Source organism: Macrosteles quadrilineatus, unplaced genomic scaffold (assembly GCF_028750875.1).
Source record: "Macrosteles quadrilineatus isolate MER2022 unplaced genomic scaffold, UCM_ALF_1.0 Scaffold_6__1_contigs__length_79288215, whole genome shotgun sequence".
Lineage (NCBI taxonomy): Eukaryota > Metazoa > Arthropoda > Insecta > Hemiptera > Cicadellidae > Macrosteles > Macrosteles quadrilineatus.
The window spans coordinates 38,003,693-38,020,696 of NW_026542599.1; the positions used below are offsets into that span (position 1 = coordinate 38,003,693).

Genomic DNA, 17,004 nt, shown 5'->3' on the forward strand with positions numbered 1-17,004 from the left:
ACTTAACTTGCACTTAAATTAATTTTATACTAAAGTTTTAAGTTACTGGATTACTCATTGAATTATGAAATGAATAATACACTTTTACTGACATGTCATTGAATCGAGAAAATACAATGATGTTTTTAATAAAATTTGTTTAAACAAACCTTGGTAATGTTTGCAAACTAAATTTAGATCACCATTTATGTTCAAATTTAAGACATATTTATCAGGTTTGCAGTTTTATCCAAACATTCAAAATATTTCACAAAATGACTGTTATTTTCAAAGATTTATGAATATATGTTATGTATCAGTAATTTGTGAAAGAAAAAAAAATTGGAGGAACAACTGGCTATTATAGGAGTCGGGATGCCCTCATATGTAAAAAATCTATACTATTATATAAAAATCTAATGGTGTCTGTCTGTATGTGTATTACTAATAGGTGCAAAAACTACTGAACCAACTGGGCTTAAATTATACAAAATGATAGCTACCATACCAACGACCATTATAGGACTATTCACATTTCGATACTGACCGTAGGCTTTGCCCCTTTGGCTTTAAAAATTCTGAGGTGAACATTTTAAAAGTAAATATTGATTGGTCTCCATGGCTGTGATGAGAACACTAACAATGTTTGTTTACATTTGCTTTGGCATTTAAATGTAAACAAGAAGAACTGCTAAACTGCATATTTCACAATTTTAGACAGCTGATACAAAGAAATTAAATATAATATTTTCCATAACTATGAGGTAGGTTTATTTTAATCTAACTTTTTATCATGGATTATTTATTCTAAAACTATGTCAATGATTATAGAAAAAAAGATTCTATAACCGTTGCTGTATCAACTCAAGGCCCCACTCAAAGCGTCTAAGTTATGAAAATAAAGTTATTGATATGTTTTCATGGAAACAGTATCAAAATTACAATGTATAGATTGTTTGTATGAATTTGGAGCCTACTTTAAATAAATTGAAACTGCTTAACATGTGTTAGATTAACTTAACATAACTTGCACATCACATTGTTTTTTATATGTATATTTAGGTAAATTAAGTTATTGTGTTTTGCTAAACCTATGCTTAAACTAAACTAAAGAATATCATCAATAACTAAATTGTACGTTGATTTTTGTTTTCTAAAATCTGTTATATATATGTAACTATATTTAATTATCAAATGCTAATACAAAATACTCTTATTTTATCTTAACACAGCTTTCAGTTCACATTTACTTTATTTGATACATTTATTATTTGTGTTTTGCCAAACCACTGATTAAATTAAACCAAGGAAAATATCATAAAACTAATCAGTACACAGTGTTCTTTTGTTTCTAAAATCAATGAAATATCTGATACTATGTTTACTTAATGGTAATTGTGAAAATGTAAAGGCAATGGACGATGGAACTGATTAAAAGAACGAGTTTGTATATTAAGTTGTTTGTTGATATTTTTGTAGAGTAGAATCGGGAGATGCAATGAAACATATACTGTATTTGCTATTACATGTTTTAGTCCTTGATGCTTTGATAATCATATTAGTTTTGTCTGCTGTCTTCAATGCTAAATTATTTGTTTAATTTTTTTTATAGTACCTATAGATATAGTCTCTTTAATATTTAAAAAAAAAACAGTATAGATAAGGCACAGCAATCTATAATATTAAAACGAAAGTGTGTTTTTTTATTTCACGATTCTGAATCAACCACTCGACGGATTTTCACGATTTTTGTGTTGAAAGAAAGATAATTTTGAAAACTAGGGAATGTCGAAGCCATAATTTTAGTTTAGGGTCCCAGTTTTTTAGAAACTAAGTTTTAATTTTTAAAAAGTCTAGCAGCCGACGCTAAGATTCTAAACTAGCTTTTGGTATAAAATAATTTGCTTAACATAACAGCTGTAGACATTCAGCTTTTGTGTCACAAATTCAGCATTTGGATAAAAATAAAAGACATACTAAGGGTTGACTTATTTATACTATGTGTAATGCTAATCATTGATTCGTTTAATTCTTCTGTAAGAGGATGACAGATTAATTAAATATACATAGTAAAATACTAGGATGTTCAAATTATTTTTTAAAGCAATCTTTGTAATTTTCGATTTGTTTTAGAGCAATATAATTTGTTTTCACTAACAGCTGGTTAAATATCAACTATGGAACTATGAGGTTATTTTATTTACTCTTATTTTGTCATTGATTATAGTAAATAAGTAAGATTAGTAGAGATAATTAGACCATAGTTTAAACCATAGTTTTAACAAAAAATAATTAAACCACAGTACAAAACGAGGCTCTGCACACGAGTCTTAATAAAAGAGGATAAATGCAAATTATTTTAGTGCTACACTTTTCAAGGAAATATTAGAAAAATTACAATGTTAACATGTTTTAATTCTCCATGGTAGCTTTTTGTTTAAAATTAATGTTTGTCTGGACTTTGTTTGGATTAGGCGCGTAAGTATTGATGTCATAAAAAGAAAATCAAGAATAATCAGGAATCACGATTTTAAATTACCACCACAACCTCAGACGGGTTTTATACAAAGATAAACAGATGGATGACATAGATTGAACACAACGTCAACATTGACCTAGGATACTGCAATTAGACAAACCATCCTTTTATGAAATCATGTTCAGTTGTGGTTACGTTTGGGGGCACCTATATCAGCGCCCCCAAACGTGAAAATATCACTTTCATTTCAACGATGAATATATTGTAGTTTAAATTAACTAATATGGGACATTACAATGTGCATTTATTCTATGAGGGTGGGTAATTTTCAAGGATAGAACTGATAACGGTATGGATAATAATCATTGACAATTTCGTCATTAGTTTTACTAGCGTGTTTACTTTTTATATTCCTACTACATGTGACCAGTTCTTTTTTCAATTGAATGTTATTTGAACCAAACAACTGTTTCAAAACAAACTGTTATTGTTTTTACTTTTCTTTGTTTACGCTTAGCAATTAATGCAGTGATAGGTGTGACGATTAGTTTTGATGTTAGGACACCAAAGTTAAATTACGTGTACTGTGAATTTTATTGGATATTATCGTTTTATTTTAGGTAGTTTCAATTCAGACCTACTGCAAATTGTGTATAGTAGTTGTATTGTGGTGGTAATAATTATGAAAGAGGCAGGTATGCTATGGAAGATGGCATTGTTGACTAGGTCTATACACTTCTCAATTGACTATTACTCTCTCTACTGTAGCTTACTTATAATCAGTGTGCGAAACGGCTGCAAATCTCACTTCAACAGTTTTCACATCGTAAAATTGCAGAATTGCTGTTTTACCTATTGTAAAATTATCGGATTTAAAATGCATATCGTATAGGCCTATGATGGAATAAAAACATATTTGGTCACACAACATTTGTTTACAAGATGATTTTTATCATTAAAACTGCAAGAAACTTTGTCTTTGTGTAAACTAGCTGATCTGAATTGTACACGGTTTTAACTGACTACTGAATTCCCGTACGTAGGACGGGCCAACACCTCGTATTTCTAAAGTTTATAACAGCTGACTTAGTTTTGCTAATGATTTATTATGAGTGAAGAAACTGAAGATGGAAGGATTTGTGATTTAATATAAAGAAGAGTGAAATTTAAAAAAAAATGTTCATTTAAATTTAATAATTAGTATTTTTGCAACTTCAAAATTGAAATTTAAAATGGCAATAATAAATTAAAAGATATGTAAGATGAAGGTAAATCATGTAAGCCTATGTCAATGTTTTATTCGAAGATTTGGTATTTTTTTCTAATATCAGCCTACACAAGATTTAAAATTAATCAAAACCAAAATAGTGGTATCCACTTACCAGATTTAAAAGTCATATAATTTAAACGTTTCTATTAAGGCTATAAAAGTTGAATTTTGTTTCTAAAAGCGTTGGCGGATGTGTAACTATTATATGCAACAGATGTTAAGATTCAAATGTTTCTATTTTGTGTCCTCTTCCCGTTGCAAAGCACGGGTACAACAGCTAGTAATAATATAAAACATAAATGATTTTGTTTAAAAGCGATCGCAATATATGTGACGTAGATATTTTTCTTTTATTGAGAAACAAATAAATATTGAACATTAGTAATAGCATTGACTTTATAAAGTCAATGGTAATGGGCTAAGTGATATTAGAATATTTCATTACAGTACTTACTGTGTAGAGGAGTGGAATTTCTAAATCAGATGGCAGTAGACACCCTAGTTAGTATTTCGCACTTTTTTCAATACCTCAGCATGTAGCTACAAATAAATAAAAGATTAAAATACCTGATTGTTGTCTTGTGGCCAAAGTATTGTCCTATACGGATCCAACGATGGCACTCGCGCTGAATTGTACCATTGACTATATAACACTACTTGTGTTATATAGTGTAGTGTTATATAGTCAATCCACTATAGTGTTGTACATAATCCACTAGGACAATACTTTGGACCACAAACGTGACAATCAGGTATTTTAACCTTTTATTTATTTGTCAATCAGTTGGTCCAGAAACACCACAACAAAATATGAAATGTAGCTACACCTTATTTCACTGGGTTTACTCAGACTTAAGCATGAGAAATCTTAGGTGTAAGAAAACAGGTTATAATTTAATAAGCATTTTTGTAATACAACGTTTTGTAGTAAAATATAATTGACGTTATTATAGTAACCAACCAAAAGAATTCCAATTGAAGCAAATAACATTATGACAGACTAATAATGCAGGACATCGAGTAGTATTTGAGTAAAGTGAAAAAATTGTTATTGCTGTTTAAAAAGAATAACGAGTAAAATTTGTATTTAATTCGGTAACAATTGTGGTAGGCTATATAATGTTGGCTACCTACCTTAACAATGGCGAATATACACATGGAAAACTTTAAATGCGGATATGTGTAAATCAGGAAAAAGATTGTTAATAACACTCTATAACAAGGCCAGCTTCTGAAAATGGTAAAATATTTACAAGAAGAGTTTGTTATTTCAAACTGTTGTTAACAGCGTGAGCATTGCGATTAGTAACGTAAGCTTTTATTTCGATTTTTTAAACTTATAGTAAATTAGGACTTACATTAGTTTTAAAATACCTTCTGTTTTACCAGTACTAAAGATTGCTTGATTTCTAACAAAAGATTCATTATTTATATATAGTTAATTAGAAGACGAAAAGCCAACAAAAAATTTCTATGTAGGGTAATAAGTAATTTAAAACGAAGGAAAAAGTAAGGAATGTTAAATATTAAAACTGACTTTTCAGAAGACGGGGCATTGAAGCCGCGTGATGTTGGTACCAATGGCAACGCGTAGTAAGCGGCGGTCAGGTTGCCAGCATAGATACTAAAAAGGTCCCGAACGCCCCCTGACCGCCCCTACACCATACTTTCAAGCATAATGTTACAGTATAAGGGTTCAAGTTACGGGAAAAATTGAAAGGAACACTTATGTTAGCGTATTGTTTTGCACATTTTCTGTTTTCTTAAACTTCTCTAGAGAAAACAGAAGCAGCTGCAACAATAATGAGCTAATAGCCCAGTCAATAAAGGAAAAAATATTGGTTTGTCGGGAGTTAGATTAGGGATGATTTTTTCATGGGTGATTGTTCATCACATAAGGAACAGTACCGGGGGACCGAGCCTTGTTTTGGTTGTGGCATAGACTAACCAACACCAAGTAGACTTAACATCCCATTGTAAATTTTGAAGCTCGGTTTAAGTGTCTAGTTCTGTCCAGTGCACTGTCGATGTCATGTTTTGTTTACAATTTGTTTCTAATTTTTAAAAGTTAGTTTCATTATTTGTGCTTTAGATAAAACGTGTTGCTTAGTCTATGTACTTTATATACTATTAAGCATCAAGTAGTGGGCATTGATTATATATCTAGTCAGCGTTACCTTCAAATAGCAGTTGTAGAGGGTAAATTCGCTTCGTTGAACTTCATTATATAAAATTTAGATAGTTAAGCCTAAAATAGTGGGCATTGATTATATATCCAGTCAGCGTAACCTTGAAATAGAAGTTGTAGAGGGTAAATTCGCTTCGTTCACCTTCTAAATATGAACTTTAGATAGTTAAGCATAAAATAGTGGGCATTGATTATATATCCAGTCAGCGTTACCTTCAAATACAGTTTGTAGAGGGTAAATCCGCTTATTTTAACTTCTCTTAATGAAATGTAGATCTTTAAGCATAAAATAGTGGGCATTGATTATATACCCAGTCAGCGTTACCTTGAAATAGAAGTTGTAGAGGGTAAATTCGAATCGTTAAACTTCTCCTAATGAAATGTAGATCTTTAAGCATAAAATAGTGGGCATTGATTATATAACCAGTAAGCTTTATCCCGAAATAGAAGTTGTAGAGGGTAAATCCGCTTCTTTGAACCTCTCTTAATGAAATGTAGATCTTTAAGCATAAAATAGTGGGCATTGATTATATATCCAGTCAGCGTTACCTTGAAATAGAAGTTGTAGAGGGTAAATTCGAATCGTTTAACTTCTCCTAATGAAATGTAGATCTTTAAGCATAAAATAGCGGGCATTGATTATATAACCAGTGAGCTTTATAGTCTTCACCACTTAATCGGCAGATAGGGAAATTGTCATGGTACATCCGTCTGGACGGGTTCTCAATAGGATTTCACGAAGTGAGCTGGCGTTCAATTTCTGTTGAAGTCTAATGTTATTCATATCTCATGCCTTTACTTCTTGTTGAAACTGAAATTAATAACCCTTTCTGTTATTGAATATTAGCCTACTTCAAATGAACTAGCCTAAGTTAAGTAAAAATTTCACATTGTTAATTTTAAGGCTAATAAGGCATTTGCTTTGTTGGATGAGGTAATTTTGAAGTTGTCAACTTATCATTTAATTTATTTATTTGAGTACAGTCCCGCAGAGAATCTACAATATTATCAGATGAATAACGATATTATATAGGCTAAATGTGTATCCAATTCAATATTAATATTGCATCGATTATTTTAAACCTAATGATAAATAAAAACAATAAATAACAAATACATTAACTTTAAATCGTTTAGTCACAGTTTGTGGTTTTAGTTTTTATTTTTTATTAACCGACTTCCCAACTACCAACAAAAGGTCTCAATTTGTTTGTGGCGATGTTTTTTTTTTTCTATGTATGTTCACCAATTTCTCTGTGATTCTTTTACCGATCAGTGTGGTTCCACCACCAAAATAACCAGGAGAGTTTCTATTTGGTACCTTATATATTATGTTTGAGTATAATATTTGTTTCGGTGAAAAATTCTGAAAACCTTAAATATTCAACATTTATTTTGTTTACATTTGTGCAGAGAAGGCAATAAATAATGATGACATTCCGACAGCTGTTAGTTGAAACCATTTAAATGAAGCTAGAGACAATTCTTCATGAAACAGTTGCTTCATATTGATCAATAAACTATTTCTTGCCATGCATTTTGTTTTGGTTACTATAAAAAATGTATTTTAACGTTTGATCTGATTTGTGTATACAGTAATTCTGTTTTTAGTATTGAATATTCTGACTTAAAAAAAACATATATGTTTCAGTAAATAGCTGTTTGATATTGACAAATGAAGGTGTATTGTGATAACCAAAGCATTCGTAAAACAGGTCTGAATATAAATTAAATGCAATTATTCCTTACACGACCTAAGAAGTGTGACATTGCATAATCGTCAATTAATTGTCTTAAAAGTGTTAAATATTTTAATTACTAAACATGCATTTGCAGATGTGGAATGTTTATTGATATTCTCTACCCAGTTACTATATTATCATATCAATACTATTATGCCTGCTTCGGAAAGTCCTAGAGGAAGATGATTTACAATTTCGAAAGGCTATATCTTGATCAAACAAAACCACCTACATGGCTTGCACCACTTTTAGCTGAACCAATCGTTCATACACATATTTCATTTGCAGATGTGGAATGTTTATTAATATTCTCTACCCAGTTACTATAACATATCAATACTATTATGCCTGCTTCGGAAAGTCCTAGAAGAAGATGATTTGCAATTTCGACTAGGCTATATAGTAAACAAAACCCCCTACATGACTTACACTACTTTTAGCTGAACCAATCTTTTATATAATATTTTCCAAAGGTACTATACGTGTTATCGACTAATTTTCCACTTTTGAGAGATTTTTTACTGCTGGTAGCTGAGGAATAACTTTCATATTGTTCCAAAAGGCTTGAGACGTTACTGTATTTCTTTTTATAATGTAGAAGTACACCGATTGCAGGAAACGATGATGTCTGACATTTCAATGTATCAAGAAAAGACAATTAGTTTTTCATTAGGTCTAATGTAATGGACAACTCTCTCTTTCTTAGGGAATATCTAAAAATGTTTATTTTCATACCCATTGATTATGTAACCTGAACAGGTGACTCAAGCAGTTAAAATAATGATTGTTCTGTGGAACTTTTGATTGTTACAAACAGTTTTGCTTATCAAAAAACCTCAAGTAATTAATATATAAAAAATTATACAGTCACTAAAAATTATGAAATAATTTATTTTTGTAAAAAAATACAACCGACTTCAAACGCTCTAAAAAGAATGAAATAATTTCAATAAAGTAAACTTTTGTATTAGGCAAGTTCACGTATCTCAAGTCGGCGCGGCTCAAACTGCAAATATGATTGAAATTAAATATTGTGCGTGTGTGTATTTTGAAAATCAATAAATTGTAGCTGCATAACATAAATATATAAAAAACATACTGAACTGTTTTGTTTATATATTAAAGGAAATATTTTATTGTGTTTTATGTTAACTTCAGAATAAATGCATTATGAAAATAACACACACAAATGTTCTATATGAATAGGAAAATAATTTAGTTTGATATTATGATAGGGAAAAGAAGCTTGTTTGGTATTAAAACATTACTTTTCCATGTTAGAAACATTTAGATGCGTTATAATCTTTTTAAAGATGCTCAATAATACCACTATAATGCCGATCTCTGATTACGGTAATAAAATAACACTTAACGCATAACTATGAAAAAGACATGCAGATTAACAACTTTAGTTATAGATAGTCACCTGCAATATGGACACCCTCCTTCAATTTTGTTTCAAAAATCATCATAGAGCCGCGCCGACTTGAAGTACGTGAGCTTGCCTAATACAAAAGTTTACTTTATTGAAATTATTTCATTCTTTTTAGAGCGTTTGAAGTCGGTTGTATTTTTTTACAAAAATAAATTATTAAATATCACAGTTTTTTGTTGATGTTATTGTTTATATTGATTAAATATCAAAAAAATCGTAGACCTCACAACCCTATAAAATCTTTACATAATGAAAAAGCATAGAAACGATAAATTGAATTAGATAATTATCAATTTAAATCGTTAGTCATCCGATAACATGTCGCAGGTTCTCTGCGGAACTGTACCCGTTTGTTCATGTAAATTTGATAAATCAAGCATAGGCCTAGGTGACCTACCTAACTTACTGTGAGATCGCACATTGTTTTCTGTATCAATCAAATGTGTAATATTTGGTAATTGTAAATAAATAAATAAAATAAAGAGATCCTAGGCCAAGATATACTTGGACAAAAGCAAGTACTATGTATCGATTTATTAAGGATCCGAGTCATAGGCCCTAACTTAGGTAATTCATAAGGATTAAGACTAACTAATTAATGTTTTAGGATTAGTTTCAGGGCATTAGAGACTTGAGGTTCTAATGTCAGTATAGGACTTAGTTAACTCTTAAACACACAACTGTAAGGATCTAAATAAATTATTACAGAGAATTAAGAGATTACCTTACTCACCTTGGATAGGCTGTATTTGGTTGGCAAAAAACAAAAGGTTAGTAATATGTAACAAGTAGATAAACAATGGTAATATCTTCTGGGTTCAATAGTCAATCAATGGCCATATTGTGATTCGAGTGGAGATGACTTTTGTGGGTGACGTTGATCTGTTTGGCCCTGGTCTGGTCCTGGTGTCTGACTGAAGTTAGTTATTATACTGACCGCAGTTCGGAAGGGCGCTAGTGAACGGGTGAACTTCCTGGGCTGGCAGCGATGGCCGGCCATGATGTACTCTTGCAGCGTATTGGTTGTAGATCAGCCAATCGGACACGTTGGGCGGATGGTGGGGCTTCTATTGTTCGGGTGGTTGGCATTTTTTGGTGTCAAATAGCCGAAAGTAAGTTTAAATCGTCTTAAATAGCCGAAAACAACAAGATTCGAGAGTTTAGGACTTATTTCACTTTCGGAGCTGTTGGAATGATTCTTAATTCGATACTTTAACACGTTTGTACTGTTTTTTCGATGGATTAGGATTTTCAAATATATATTTCGGCAGTTTAACACAAACATCTCTTTCGGCAATTTAGAACTTTAAATTCTTATTCCGTCGAACGTGATATTCGGCAAATTGGGACTCAAAACACAATTCGGCACTATAGGATTCGGTGCTATGGCACCTTCTCATCGCAAAGGGTTAAGTGTTTACTTTTTTCTTATGCTTTTAGTACTACACAGAATTGTGATTAATCGTGACGAAGTTACTGCCAGCAATATCATATGGTGATCAGTATTATTATTTCCAAATCTTAGTAAAATTTTCTTGTCTGTGTCTCTTATATGAAATCCTTGATTTATTCAGGTGAAGTCAGGGCCACACGGTGATTTTTTTATCTTAACCTGAGTGATCGACTATTTTTCTCAATCTTAGTGATAAAGAGAATTCACAATACCTATCATGGTATTTGACTTGGGGATTAATTTTAAGTTCAAAATGAGAAGTCTTTCAAAAATATCACTTGAGATCCCCACTTGTCCTGCATTTGTGCTCCATTTTTAAAATTTTTGAACGTATTAAATTTTATCCAATAATTTTTCTTTAAATATCTGTATAAATTTGCCGATCTAAAAAAATTAAATATTAACAGATAAATATAATTTCAGGTGCTAGTTTTGGATGAGCCGACATCAGGAATGGACCCTGAATCCAGAAGAGAAATGTGGGACCTACTTTTGGTAATTACTTAGCTGTTCATAAAGATAAGTTTTTCCCATTTTCATCTACAATTGATGTGGATGTATACACTTTTGATGGGGAAGTTTTTTTTAGTTGCAGAGTAAAAGAGTAAAAAAATGTGTTCATTAAATTACATGCACCAAAAAGAACCAAAGAGTAGATATTCCTTTCCAATATTAATGCTGTAGCCAGAAATAAAAGATAACTAAGTTAAACTATGCCAATGACGAATTTGCCTCTGTACGATACAGACTTCTGTTTTACACATGATTTTTTCCCATGCCTAGCTGAAAGTTTTATGCCTCCTTAAACTATTATAGTTTAAAAAATTATTAGAGTGTGTACTTTGATACTCTATGGCAAGTTAATTCAATTATGGTCTTTAAAAAAAAAATGGTTACAGCAGTTTTATATTGACCGAATGAATATGTACTTTAAGATCCAAAGAAAAAAAACATTTTTATGCTAAAAATTTGTGATTTGTAAAATCCAAAACTGTTAACTGTAAAACTGTTCTGGTTCCGATTCTGATACTAAAATGTTAACATCAGTTCCTGATTTTGGATTTGACTAGAATTTTACTGCAGATTTTTTTGGTGGACTTAAAAGAATTTTCAAAAATAGTTATCTATTTTTTAGTTAGTTCATTTTCCACAATACAATACAATACACAACTACTCAACAAGGCAAAAAAACAACATTCATCTAAATCAAGTGAACTCAAGTTTAGTAAAGGACGGACCAAGGTTTTTATCAAGCTTAATCTACAACTTGATCCCTCTAAATATCAAAAACATTGAAGATCAAGATGAATTCAAGAGGAAATTTAAAGAATATTTATTGAAGAGGCCATATTATTCTAATATCTAAAAGAAAAATAGGCCAAAAAAACTAACGACCACGGTGCAGCTGCGCTACCAGTGGGAGATCACCAAGTATCAAGTAAGTAAGTAAGTATCTTCTATTATTATTGCGCAATCGAGGAAAAAGACTAAAACTTGCGAAAAAAAATTCATAATTTTGTCTCAATCTTAGAAAGTGATCATTATGTCACTGTGATTGCGGGAGATTCTAGAATCGATCCAAAGTCAATAAGTATCAAGAATTGTTGAAACGTCAGAGGTTATAAGGAACTGTGAATCTGCAATCTGTCCCACTAAAAGTTACTGTGTAGTTTTAATAAGTGATTTTCTTTAGAAACTACGAGGGGAACGCACAGTTTTGATCACGACACATTTCATGGAGGAAGCTGACGTGTTGGGGGATAGAATAGCCATTATGGACCACGGCAGAGTGAAATGTTACGGAACCACACTGTTCCTTAAGCGAATTTATGGTGAGTCAAGGAACAAAGACTTAACATCCGTCAAACCATACTTTGTGCAATATCTTCCCAACAAACCAGACATAGGGACCTAAACATCACAACACTACACATGTGTCAGATTTCACCCTTCCAATCCATTGGCAGATCCTACAAGAACACCTTAGCAAAATACCAATTTCAACTTGCTTAAAGAACAAACTTATAAGACCCTTCTACACTGAAATAGCTGCTTTAAATTTGCTTAAATCTTATCTCTCTCACAGAAAACAGTTTGTTGAAATTATCTATCATAACCATAAAAACTATAAAATTCCATATCAATCTTATACCACTGACTTAAAATATGGGGTTCCACAGGGATCCATTCTGGGGCCTCTTTTATTCATTATTTATTTAAGAGATTTTCCGCAACTTAGCAATTTAAGTAAACTCTGCTTGTATGCTGATGATACCAATTTGAAAATCATAGCCTCAACAAATGAAGAATTAGAAAGCAAGGCAAAATCAGACATATGCGTTTTAAATGATTTTTTTTAACTCCCAAAATCTAAATCTCAATGTGGATAAAACAAGTATCATACATTTTCAAACTCGAACTACCAGAAATCAACGTCGACCGATTATTAAATTTAATAATAAAACCATTGAAGTTAAGGATAGTACTAAATTTTTAGGATTAGTAATAGATAAAAGACTCAATTGGAACTGTCATGTTGAAAAAGTACTTTCAAAAGTTTCTTCTGGATTATATGCCTTAACTAGATTAAAATACCCCCGCCGCAGCAAACCTGCAGACTAAGCGAATTTCCATTTGCCTGATTGGATTTAGACTAAAATGTATCCTTAAAAATATCACATTTATTCCCTATTTAAATAGAATCAGTTTAACACATACTTAGGTTTGCTGCAACAGGGAGGGTAAAAGTGTTTTTTTATGTAAAATGTTAATAGTTGGTAAGAAATAAAAACATTTTCCAAATTTGGGCAAAATATGTTAATAAACAAGCACACTACAACGGTTTACTTATCTATATCTATAAAAGAGGAACTATGTATGTATGTATATATATGTGTATATACGTTATGGACTCCGAAACCGCTCGACAGATTGTAATGAAACTTTCAGGCATTATTAAGCATCTTTCAAGGATGGTTCGAGTGAAGTTTGGTGCAGATCTGTCAAAAGGGCTCTGCCCCAGAGGGTTTTAAGTGGGCCAATGTCAGACTTTTTGATCTACAATGTTTACAAAAAAAATATAATTTAAAAGCAGATGTTTACTTTCACCAACTGTTTTGTAGGTTTGAATAATTACAACGTTCTGTATTAGCATTAGTCATGATTTGAAATAGTGCCACAGTGTATCTACAGAGTGCAGCACAGAAAACTATTTTACTTTTGAATAAGTCCAAATGTATTAAACCCCACTCGCAGCACACCTGTGCACTTAACAACGTTTAAATTATTATCCAATTTTAAATATTAAAACATAAAAACCTTTATCAAAGTATTATAACTAATAAAGGGGATGACTTTTTAACATTTATGACAACAGCTAATTTGCAACCAAAAGGTGAGTGAGCGTAGCGAACGAACATCAACCTGGAGGCGAGTTAGCGTAGCGAACGAGCTAACCTAGAAACAAATGAGCGCAGCAAACGAGCTCCAACCTAAAGGTGAGTGAGCGTAGCGAACGAACTTCAACCGGGACGTGATTGAGCCATGCAAATACTTATGAAGTTAAACGGAGCAAAGCCCGTGGGTACAGCTAGTTCTCCATAAGAATAACATGGGAATTTTCAATTAACAATTTTTTGGAATTTTATCCGTAACCATTAGACGCATTCTATAACGCTACAATATACCAAATTATTTGTTTTTTTAAGCTCTACAAAATAGTTTGGAAAGAAATTTCAAAATTTTATGTTTTTTGGGTCAAAAATAGGAAAAATTCATTTTTACCCCATAAAAGCCCCCATAAACCCCTGTTCCCATGGTCCGATCATGCTGGTTCGCGAACTCGTTCGAATAAACGTAGGTTTACACCTTTGTACCAAATTTCATCAAAATCGGATCATTTTTGCTCGAGTTATCGCGCTAACGGACACATATATATATATATATAAATATATATATATAAATATATATATATAAATATATATATATATAAATATATATATATATGAATTTGAACGGATGGTGTTTTTGGCCTCTAGGGACCTCAAAACGAAAAAAAAAATCGGTCCCGGGTCCAGGTCTTACCATGAGTACTACGGTAATAGCTTATTCCCTATATGGGAAATTTGCTAAAACTATTGCGAAATAGAAACTTTGAAGTTGGTTTACTTTTCATACATACATTCAGTGATTTCATTTGGGATTTCCCTTTATGGCTCAACCAATAAGAGAAACTTAAAATCTATATTAAGAATGCAAAAAAAAAGCAATAAGAATAATTTACAACCTTCCACCTAGAACTTCTGTTAAGAGAATGTTTAAAATAGAAAATATAATGACAGTTTTCGGTATGTATGTTTTTGAAACAGTGGTATCCGTTAAAAACAGATTTCATGAAATAGAGCTGGTTGGAAAGAAACATGATTATCTTACAAGAAATCGAGGCAAGTTAGCATTAAGTCCTCATAAATTGCGCCTTTTCGAAAAAAAACCCAAATACGCCGGAACAAAATTCTATAATAAACTTCCAAAGGACATACAAGCAGAAGTAAATATTAAAAAATTTAAAAATAAACTTAAGAAATTTCTCATTATCAGGGCTATTTATTCATTTGATGAACTTTAATTGACTTTTCTTTCCCTACTAATCAAAGTATGTTTTAACTGTTAGTTTTATGTTCTTTTACAATTTTTCCCATTTACTATAAGCATGTATGTTTTATTATAACTTATAAGAAATGTGACACTATTCATGTATATATTTCTAATGTACTTGATGAATAAAGATAATTTGAATTTGAATTTTGAATTTGAAATATAGTTGACCCAAACATGATTTGCAGTTTCAATTATAACTGTAACTAACATATCAGTTAACGTAACACATTTGCAACGACCAGAGCATTAATCATTAGCCTAGCTAAGGTAGCCACTCTATGGATTAATACCGTAATTACAAACTTTTATTGAAAAAAGTCATAAATTTTCTTAAATTTATCTATTTTAACGCTATGTGTTGTTGTTAACACAGTGTATCTAATTAAAAGAAATAAAATGAAAAAAAAGACTTATTAATACCTAGTTGAAATGTTGTATCTTTACCTTAATAAATTTGCATTTCCCAAACACTGAGTTTTTGGTACTTAACTGAATTTAACTAAATTTAGAATGATTCAAAAGATAACCTTTCCACTGGATTTAGAGAATGAGTTAGATTATGTAATTAGTGGGTGATTATTGGGGTTATTTAGTGGTTGAATTAAAATTCTATTAATTATTTATAAATTAAAAGTTTGTGTTAAATTTCTAACTTTATATTAATTATTTTAGGTACTGGATACCACCTTACTGTGATGAAATCGCCGCAAAGCCCAGTAGATCCAATAACTCAAACAATCAAGTCCAAGGTCGTGATTGCTGAGGTGAAAAACATCCACCCGACACAGGTTGGTGAAGTGATAAATTTAACCTTACAGCCTACGTGTGTTGGTGGAGATGAACTTTTACATGTAAACGGTCGTTACACAGAAATGTCTATAGAAAATATTTAAATGTGTTTCCACTTTGAGTTTTAAAGGAAATATGAGTGGCTAATAAAGTTGCTGAGCTACATTTTGGAAAATGATTAATTGCAGTTATCTTCCCTGAGAAATTTTGAGCTTATAGTGTTAAGTCAAGTAACCTTAATTGATAGAAAGTAAAATATCTAAAACACAACTCTCACATTTTGTCTATTACTTCTTCAGAGAATAAAATGAATGATCCTGAATTGGAAGAATCCCGGATTCTCTTCACTTTGGAAGTTTTGAACAAAAATCTGCATTATGTTTTGTGAATTTTTGTTGTGTGTATCTATGAATTTATAGATTAGCTAGCTAAACTTGATAGCTTTTTTAATAACTTCTTTTTAATGAGTGCATTTTGACGCTTAAAAATCTATTCATGTGCCTAAATACATTGTTGGTACATAGATGATCAATCTTTTGTAGATTCTGTATTTTTTTGTTCCTTTTTTGTCAGTGCTCATTTTAGTGGCCAGAGCCATTTAGTATTAATTTATCATTTATCTAACATGCTTTTTCTTTTCAGATAACATGTTTAAAACCCTTACCTCATCTTTTTGTCAACTTGACTGGGATTTGGAATTCTTAGAGGCTGTTGCAACACTCTCTGTATTTTATGCTAATTCAGATAATATTTTACTATTTTGCAATTGGTTTACAGGTGACGTATTCGGTGCCTCAAGAGTATGCCTCAAATTTGCCAGGAATGTTCGCCGCTCTTGAAGCTCGGAAAGTGGAAATGGGAATTGATGGGATGGGAATTTCGTGTACAACTATGGAAGAGGTGTTCCTCAAGTAAGTACACCATGGGAGGATGTAATTACAATTGGCTCCTAGTTTTAAACTCTACACAATTAAAAGACTTTTTTGTTGAAAAAATTGTTATTGGTCATGTTG

General features: G+C 31.4%; 1 protein-coding gene across 3 annotated transcripts in view; it reads left to right on the forward strand.

Moving 5' to 3' along the window:
* LOC128996316 (phospholipid-transporting ATPase ABCA1-like) overlaps positions 1 to 17,004 on the forward strand; it is a 114,938-nt gene that overhangs the window by 79,555 nt on the left and 18,379 nt on the right. For all 3 annotated transcript variants that reach the window (XM_054421561.1, XM_054421560.1, XM_054421562.1), the window contains exons 14-17: positions 10,970 to 11,041; positions 12,240 to 12,378; positions 15,875 to 15,990; positions 16,769 to 16,902. In XM_054421561.1, coding sequence (XP_054277536.1) covers positions 10,970 to 11,041; positions 12,240 to 12,378; positions 15,875 to 15,990; positions 16,769 to 16,902 — 461 coding nt within the window. The remainder of the gene's footprint in view (positions 1 to 10,969; positions 11,042 to 12,239; positions 12,379 to 15,874; positions 15,991 to 16,768; positions 16,903 to 17,004) is intronic.